General features: G+C 48.3%; 1 protein-coding gene across 1 annotated transcript in view; it reads right to left on the reverse strand.

Moving 5' to 3' along the window:
* The window catches only part of Cdrt4 (CMT1A duplicated region transcript 4), a 48062-nt gene extending 41490 nt beyond the window's left edge, over positions 1-6572 (reverse strand). The window contains exons 1-2 of the mRNA XM_055593995.1: positions 6564-6572; positions 4876-5074 (exon numbers count right to left, since the gene is read on the reverse strand). Coding sequence (XP_055449970.1) covers positions 4876-5074; positions 6564-6572 — 208 coding nt within the window. The remainder of the gene's footprint in view (positions 1-4875; positions 5075-6563) is intronic.
* Positions 6573-9670: the final 3098 nt, after the last annotated feature.

Raw genomic sequence — 9670 nt, forward strand, 5'->3', positions numbered from 1 at the left:
AGATAGATAGATAGATAGATAGATAGATAGATAGATAGATAGATAGATAAGAATGATAGATCAATAGAATGATAGAGAGACAGAATGATAATAAATGATAGATAGGTAAGTAGATAGAGATAGAATAGGTATATGCACAACCCTTTAAAAGAAAGAAATTCTGTCATGACAAAATGAAGTTGAAAGGCATTCTGTTAAATAAAATAAGCCAAGTACAGAACAACAAATTCTATATGATCTCACTTAAATGTGAGATTAAAGAATAAAAACAAGGCCTTTAATCCCAGCACTCGGGAGGCAGAGGCAGGCAGGTCTCTGTGAGTTCGAGGCTAGTCTGGTCTACAGAGTGAGTCCAGGACAGCCAGGGCTCAGTTACTCAGCGAAAACCTGTCTCTCAAATCCAAAAGAAAAAAAAAATAATAAAAAAAAAAATGAAACTGTGAGTTTCATAGAAACAGCAGAAAGGTGGTTGCCACTGATGTGGGGGGGAAGGGGGTTCCACGCCTGTCTTAGTTTGTATTAAGTATAAACTCTGTGATATTCACATAATGAGAAAAATCACCTAGTGATTCATTTCTTCATACATCCCATAGTCAGGAGCACATGACTGACTGAAACTGCTATATTTTGGGTTGATTGACTGGTTGGTTGGTTAGTTGGTTAGTTGGTTGGCTGGTTGGTTAGTTGATTGGTTGGCTGATTAAACCAGACCTTGCTTTGCACCCAAGGTTGTCTCCGATTTACTACATGGCTGGGCTGGCCTTGAACTGTCCATCCTCCTGCCTCCGTACAACAAGGTGATTGAAAGCCTGGACGTTCTCTTCTTGTGGCACCACAGAGAGACTCAGACCACACAAGCCCCAACCCATATGCCATACCCCAGACACAGCAAACTTCTGTAACCACCATGAGACGCCCCAGCCTGTCTCTGCTGCTCCCTCTTTCAAGCTATTTTGAACCGGCTCGTGGAGTCTGCACTCCTCCTCCCAGAAAACCTCACGCTTTCTTTCCTTGGTGTGCATGACACCAGCAGCCATGACAGCGAAACCAAATCCGGGATGGCCACAGCATCCAACCCCTTGGCACTAGAGAAGGCTCCCCACACAGGCTGCTGGAGTCCTTTCAAACCCACAGCTTGGTTCTGGGCCCAGCCTTGCTTCACAAAGCTCCTCACCATCTGCTATCCCAGGGACAGTACCCACACCCCACCTTAACGCAGAACCCCACTTCATTAGCTTCCCCGGTCCTCCATGCCGTTCTCACACGCCCCACACAGGCCACGGGAGCGGTGCTGGATTTTAAAGTGCTAATTAGTTCACTTCCTACAGACTCCCACAGGGTGCTTCTTCCTGTAAAGTGGCTCTAGGAAAACCACAAAGAAACCGAATCGCTTCCATAGTTTAAAAGGAAATCTGGAAGCAAGTCAACAAAGAACATTTTTCTGTCTACCAAGACTAGGCTGGAGCCTGGGAAATCGAAAGGGCCCAGTGGGGGTGAATGTGAGCAGAGACGGCAAGTAGGAAGACAGGGAGCTGATCCTCCCAAGGCTTTCTTCCCTCCACATGGCCTTCTCTGGTCCTGCCGGCAGAGCAAGGCTCCCCTTCAGTGGAGCCTCCCTAACACCCCATTTCTTCCTACCCCCTATCTTGTGAGCGGGTCATGTTTGTACCAGTGGGGCAGTGTCTGCTCCGTTCTTATCTAAAGCTGACGCTGAGCCTGGCCTCCCTCCTGCCGTGGGCCATAAAATGATCCCTCTTTTGATATCCCACAGTTCGGGTAAAATAAAACCATTATACGGCAAGCCATTTTGCATATCTCCATAGGCATTAATTTTTCAACGTGAGCATCAAGAAGAATACCACCACGAGGGCTAGAGTTCAGTGTGTTTCCTGTGAGCACAGAGCGAGGGAGAGCTGGCCCCACTGCTCACACTGTGAGGTGGTGTGGGGGTGCGGGTGATGTGCCTATCACTACCACCTGCAGCAGTCAGGAGACCTGGCCCTGGGCTCATGAGAACAGGAGACCCAGCCCTGCTCCTTCACTGACGGCAGCAAGAGCTCCTCCCCACCACCACCACCCCGCACCTGGCCTGTGCAGTACAGGGGAGCTGGCCCTGATGGCATGTCCTAGCCAGCCATGAGGGCATGAGAGTTGGAGAGCCAGCTCAGGCCCCCGCAGCCTGCAGCACTTGGAAGAACAGACCGCAGACAAGAACTGGGTGACACAGTGGAGCTGACTCTGAAGGCTTGGATGCAGATAGGCCGCCCTAAGGGCAGGAAAGCAGGACAGCTGCCCCTGCCGTCCACCGGTGGCAGCATTGGGTAGCCAAGCCAGAGCAGCGCTGCAGAGCTCGCCCTGGTGGCTCAGTGGCTCGAATGACAGGGAGCCAGCAGGCTGACCAGCTCAGATACCACCCAGGCCCAGAGCCAGGGCTCCGAATTGGCCCACCCTAAAATCTGCATCATCTGTGAACAGTTGGGACACAGTAAGGGGCACGAGCTTTATTTGATGAGGAAGGGAGGCTGCAAGGGCAAAAGGCAGATATGAGGGGATGGTGAGATGGGGGGGCTGGGGCGCATGATGTGACACAAAGAATCAATAAAAAGTTTTAAAAAAAAGAAAAAAAGCGTTCTTCCTGCTCTCCCAGAAGAGAGCAGGTTTCCAGTATCCACACGGGCAGCTCACAGCTTCTTGTAATTCCAGCTCCAAAAGCTCCACCAGTCTCTCCTGGAGAACACACACACACACACACACACACATACACAGACATGCACACTATACACATACAAATAAAATTTTAAATAATTTTTAAACCACACCACCTCATGTCTGCTTTCTGTAATTCCAGGAACCGCCTGGGTGAACATCAGAGTCTTACACAGAAAACACTCCGGGAATGACTACCAATTCGTTGCTAGCTCACTGCAAGGGCCCTTCAGGAGGGCACCGTGCCGGAAGTTCGTGAGCTTTCTAGGGGAGATACGGTTGGTGTTTCACTCTTTCCTGGCTGGCTCAACTAGAGGATAAATGTCTATACTTAAACCATAGACCAGATCTCTGACGACTGACCCGCCACACAGCAGTGAGTTCTGGACTCACTCTCCCCGGGCCTACCCGTTCTATACTCCAGTTCCGAGTACTTGGAGGCAGGCTGCAAGGCTCCTCTTCCCCTCTTTCAACGTCTGCGCCTTCATTTGAGGGATTCCCCTAAGGCCACACAGATGGACAAGTGCTACCATCAGCTCTGCCGTGCCCGTGGAGCCTGTCTTGGTGCACAGAACACTGCCATTTACGCGCCAAAATTAGTCGACACAGAACATGGTCACTGCGTTAGGAAGCAAGAGTTCACAGTGCCCAGACCAATAGACAAGCTGGTTTTATTGTGTGACATGGGCTAGGCGTCATTTTTTTTTTCTTTAAATTGCAAGTGTAACTCACTATTTTAATGCCATTTTTGAGTTTTCTAATTATCAAAAATATTAAATACCATGATTCCAATATGACCTTCTGTTTGCCCTCTTGGGATCACAAGCTATTTTATTTCCAGGCAAAATTATTATAATAAAAGCTAACATTTATTTAAAACTTATGTGCCCTGTGCCAAATGCCTTAAAAAAAACTATCTCCATAACTGGTGAGTCTGTAAGAGGGATGGGGGGACGCTGAGCTCCAAATCCCAGTTGGCCGAAAGCCGCTCTTCACCTTCCCACACCCCAGACAGAGATCTGAAAGCCCAGGAGCCTCCCTTCCCCCTGGGATGATCTTGTTCCACCCTGGGTGGGGAGCAGCTGAGGGCCTTCATCTCTGGGACAGACCCGAGGTTACTTCTCTTCTCCTGAAAGCCCAACTCCCTTCTGAGGAATCAGCCTCCACCCAGCCTGACGCTCAAAACACTTTCTAGAAAGCCTCAAAAATGCCCTAGCTTGAAACATCCACTACATTTCCGTGTGTATTTGTTCCACGCTAGACGAGTGAAACCAGCTGAAGCTAAAGGGACGGGGACCCTCTCGGGCTGTGCCGATTCAGGTACTCGAACACTGGAAAGAATTTGAATTGTCAGGAACATAGGAGCCATGGCAACTGAAGCTGAGTCTCAGCCCACTCTGTCAGGGAAGGTCTGGCAGCAGGCAGCTCAGGTCAAGGCAGCAGGAGTATGGGATGCTATCAGCTTGTTCCCATAGTGACAGACATGAACCAGGAAAAGGAGACCAGAACACAGACCAAGTAAAACCTCTGAAGACACAAACCACGTGACCAGCTTCCACTGGCCAGATCTCATCAGCTAAGGTCTCCCCAGTCAGTCATTAAAATTAGTTTACACTCAGGGACACAGTTCTTCAAACCATGAGCCTTCAGAGTGTATGACAGGTTCACATCTCTCCTAATATACAGCTGTGCAAAGCAGGGTTTTCCTGATGGAGAAATTACTGACCAGGCTGGCTTCCTGGACCTGGAACCCTGAGGACAATGGGACAATCAGGCCTCTCCCCACACCGCTTTCTCCCCTAAGCCGTGTGGGACTGGGGCTCTGCAAGTGAGGCCTGGCTTCTCTCCTTAACATGCAAGCCTATGCAGCCCCTAATGCTGGGACCCTTTAATATACTTCCTCATGCTGTGGTGACCATCCAACCATAAAATTATCCTGTCGCTACGCCGTAACTGTAATTTTGCTACCGTCATGGACCCTAATGTTAATATCCGATATGCAGGAGATCTGACCTGTGACCCCCCAAGGGGGCCAAAACCCACAGGTTGAGAACCACTGCCCTAGACCAAGGCCTGCTCAGAGGCTATGCTGACTGTTCCATGGTTGCCTCCTAAAGAAGCCAACTGAAAGAAAAACAAAGTGCAGGTAACTGTTTCCCCAGCAGGTACCTGGACCATCCGTCAGGGAAGACACCAAGCAAGGAGATGAGCTCCCCACACAGGCGCAGCTGCAGATGTGCATGGGTAAGGAGACGAATGCCGTGCTGGCCTCTGCACCCCGTCCGTTCTGTTTCGGGTCTCCTGATTCCCATCTTACGGAAAGAGGGTGTAGAAAGTAGAGGAACTTCACATCATCTCTTTGGGCTTTCTGCAAAACACAAGATTTGCTTTAGAGGCCTGAACCAGTAAGTGCAAAAGAACGCCACAGGGCGGAGTGCCTGCATGTGGCCTTATTTGCAAACTGTCTTTAACAGAAAATGTGTCGTGGAAGCCTTCATTTCTGTGTATGTTGTGTAAATATGCTTTTGTCTTAATCCCAAGTGTGGGATTTTAGTTGGGCTATAGTTTGTCCACGTCTGTTAATTGTCACGTGTGGGGCGTGATCTTTGCCAACTGGTAACTTGGCCTTCCCCGTGCCACATGGAGAGGGGAGTGGTCAAGGACTCTGAGAGTATAAATATGAGGCTGGGAACGAGACTGTGTGGAGTTGTGTGTGGCATTCGGTGTTGGCGTGTGGTGTGGAGCAGTTTGGAGAGACCAGAGATGGTGTGGCAGTTTGGAGCAGACAGACGGAGAGAAATGCTTTGGGGCGTAGTGGCGTGGAGGAGACTGCTAGCTGTGTCTGCAGTTGACAGACATTGGTATAGAGCCCTAAAGGAACTCCTGGACCCTAAACAGCCGGGAGAAGTAAAGGGGTCTGGGCCCTCCCTCCACACTAACCTTTTCTCTCTCCTACTTAAGGCTTTGGGATTGGTGGAAGGGAGGTAGAGGCCTGAAAACCCCAAATAGAGTAGAGTTTTTAAAAAGACCCCTACAGTGGCTTTCTGATTTAAAATGGACCTTAGGACAGCCCCAAACAGTGTGACTAGGGCAGGGGAAACTTGAACAAAAGAGATGCAGCGAGGAAAAAGGAAGACAGAGCAATACATGTATAGAAAAGCTGAAGCAAGAGGATGAGCCCTCAAGAGGAGGGACAAGGGACAGGGCCTTCATCAGCGCCTTCAGAAGCCACTGAACCTGCAGATTTTGACAGTGAGCTGCTTGCGCTGGGAGCAAGAGTTCTAGTATTTGCCTTTAGGCAGACGCAAGAGGATTTCTATGATTCCAGGCCAACCTGGTCTACACAGCAACTTCCAGGACAGCCATGGCTACATAGTGAGACTCTGTCTTAAAAAAAAAAAAATCAGTTTGCAGCACAAGGTACAATAGCCCCTGGAAACAGATCTTACACAGAAAGAGCAATATCATCAGAGCCCAGTCCATCTATATGGCTCTAGCTTCTGCTTTCCTTATTCTGGGCTCTTCTCACAGGCAAGCTGCCATGACGTGGTGTCCTACAGCTGTGACAGGAGAGAAATGTTGGTGGTTTCTCAGGGCTGTGAGGGGAGCTCTCTCCCCTGCCCCTCTCCTTTCTTCTGACTTTGTCCTCACTGTATCTCTTTGAACCAAGTTTCCTCCATCCTAGACTGGAGATCAAGTCAACTGATCTGAACCTGAAGTAGAGTCAGTGCCATCATGCCACAGACTGGAATCAGTAGAAAGATTTTCCTATATGGCTAAAACATCTGAGGGCAACTGGGGTCCTGGGTGTGTGTTGAGCACATAACTCAGGAAGTTGCCTGAACACACTCACCTACAGCGTCCATGCGGGCACTAAGCTATAAATGTAAATCACTGTTGTAGTGTGTCAGTGAGGAAAGCACACAGACCACTGGACCCCTGGGACCTTCACTCTAGTGGAAGGAGAATAAGTCACTAAAGAACGGGAAGCCACAATGGCCAGTTCAGGGCCTGCCATCTCACGTGTTCTGAAGGTTTACTGAATGAATAAACAGATGGAAATGAGAAAAGTGAAGGTCATTGGGAGTAGATTCTAGGTTCCTAATGCTCTGTAGATCGGGACATCTGAGCAAGGAAGCAGCTGGCTTCTGAGCCTCAGGAGGGTGACTCTCGGCACAGACCCTGCCACCCACAGATGTGTCGTTCTCAACAAACACCTGAGAAACTGATTGTCAAAATGGATGTGCAAAAATCTTATGACACTAGTCCTTTTATGGAGCTAAAACGGATGTCTCTTCAATGCTGTTTTTCCATTCCCGTAATGAGCTGCTTGCCCAGATGCCCCAGCGTGATGAGAACCGTGTCCACTCTGAGGAAGAAAGAAAGAAGCATGAAGTCACCAGATTTTGCAATCTGGATCATGCAACAGCCAAATGTGTTCAGGTCCAAATGTGCTCCCTCCCTGGATGAGATCACAAATGCAGTGAGTGCTCACAGCTGAGCCTGTTAGCTTGGGGGAGGCAGGGTTGAGGGGGGAGAATTTCAAGCTCCCTGTGAGGCTCTGAGCACTGCGCCAATGCAAACCGAGTGGCACTGGCCTTGGGGCACATTCAGCACCTCAGAGTCCTCAGTGTTAACTGCTGCCTTCACTAATCCGAACATCCTCTTTTTGAGCTATAATTTCTATCCAAGACCATGGAGGCTGAGAGAGTACAGCCTGAACCCTCTGACACCACGAGCCAAAGTAAATATTTCCCCGAAGTTGTTCCTGTTGGGATGTGGTCACCACTATGCAGAAGTACCCAAGCCACCTACTCATCGCCTCCTCAATCTAGAAACCAGCCTCAATCCACCTCCCACAGAGACTGCAGGAAGCCCGAATGTGGAGATTTCTCTGGAGAAATGGCCACTACATCAAAATTTAAGAGGCTGAGGTGGAAGATAAGTTGAAAAGAAAGTGGGAATCTTCCCGGGAGAGGGAACAGAGTGCATGGTGGTCAGTGATAACGCCAGCCAGACCCCCAGCAAGGCGTGTGGCACACAGGATGGGTGGTGGGAATGAACCTGCAGAGGATATCCAGGCAGATTATGAGGGAGAGCAACATGCATGGCTGCCCTGCCTTCATCCCAAGAGCAACAGGAAAGGCATCAGGTTTTAAGTGGTGAAGGATGCACTCAGGTCTGTTTTAGAGCCATGGTGGCTACAGCACAGAGAGTAAGGAAGGGAGAAAGCCATTGACATGGCCATTGCGTGGTCCACGGTCCATGATGTAGGGGAGGGCATGGAGACAGGGACAGATTACTGTGTGGCTTGGAGGGCAAGGCAGTGGCTCTTGCTGGCTAATTAGCTTCAGAGTTGATCCTGAGGAAGCTTGTACGTCAATGTCTGACTTGCACTCATGTATTTGGATACTTAGTGGAGCCAGGGACTGAGGAAGGGCATCCTAGAAGAAGACAGGGGTGTACTGATGTGCTGGAGAAATCTTTTTAAATTAATGGGCTTTATCTTACGCAGCTTTAATTTTATAGAAAAATGTAGAGGTAGAGTTTCTGTAGCCTTCATCTCCTACTCACTCCCATTAGAGCCTTCCACAAGTGGGGTACGGTTGTGACAAATGACTCATCAATGTTGGTGTGTCATGACCACCTATGGTGAATAAGTTCCAGTGGGGTTTGTGATGGCTAATCTTGGTTGACGACTTCACCGCATCTGGAATCAACCCAAAGGAAAGCCGCCAGCCACACCTGTGAGGAATTTTCTTGGTCAGATTATTTGAAGCACAAAGCCCCACCCCCCAACATGGTTGGCACCTTCTGACCAGATAAAAGGACATGGAAGAAGATAAAAGGAAGAGTATTGCCGACACTCTCGCTGGCAACTTCATCTATCCCATGCCTTTGCTGATACTAGAAACAGCTTCTTCAGGATTCCAATGGAAACAGAGCAGCAGCTTGACACGAATCCTCCAGGGAGCCTGTAAGCCACTCTAATAAATCATAAATGTGTGTGTGTGTGTGCACCCATTCTATCAGTTCTGTTCCTTTAAAGAACCCTGGATAATACAGGCCTTGCTCTGTGAAATCTCTGAGTACTATACATTTCGACAATACATGACGTCACACACCTATTCTACCACTGTAAAGCATAATTTCACCACTCCTAAAAATTGCCTGCTTTTCATCTATTCATTTCTCCCTTTCTTGCAACCCACTGATATTTCTTGTCCCTACAGTTTTGTCTTTCCCACAATGACACAAAATTAGAAAAAAAAAAATTCATGAAGTCTTTTCAAAAGAGCATCTTCTACTTAACAACAAGCTGTTTAGATTGTTCTAGATCTTTCTGTGGCTGACTGGTGTGTTTCTTTCTACCGTTGAGTAGTGTATTGTTGTGGTTATGCCAATACTTGCCTATCCACTCCCTTACAGAGCGAAGAAGTGACATATTCATATAGTGAGGAGCTGAAAATGAGAGAGATTAAGGAACAAGGAACTGTGTAAGAAGAGGGATGTGCAAGGAGGATGAGCCAGGTCAAATAAGGTCTGGGTGGTGGAGGGCTGCACCACAAGGCGGCGTCTAAGAGTCTAGGTCAGAGTCACCTGTACAGAGTAAACCTGGCACCTCTGGACCTCAACCACCTTCTTCCGCTCCATCACACCCAACCCTCGTCTCCCCGACTGGCCGGGATTCTATACCTGGAGCTCAAAGTACTGAATTCAGAGACTTAGAATTTTGTGCATTTGATTGACTCCCAATAAATTTGTCACTTATGAAAATAAAGGCTTTTTTAGTTACTACTGTCTTGAGTTTCATTTAAAAAAAAATCATTAAATGGATTTTGATTTGGAATTAGGAGGAAACACCCAACAGTTTCTGAAATGTCCCTAGACATGCTTCTGCCATTTTGTGCTGTGTTTTTACATGATGTAGCATTCTCGCTTTGACAACTGTCACAATAAAATA

Source organism: Psammomys obesus, unplaced genomic scaffold (assembly GCF_907164565.1).
Source record: "Psammomys obesus unplaced genomic scaffold, mPsaObe1.curated_primary_1811, whole genome shotgun sequence".
Taxonomy (NCBI): domain Eukaryota; kingdom Metazoa; phylum Chordata; class Mammalia; order Rodentia; family Muridae; genus Psammomys; species Psammomys obesus.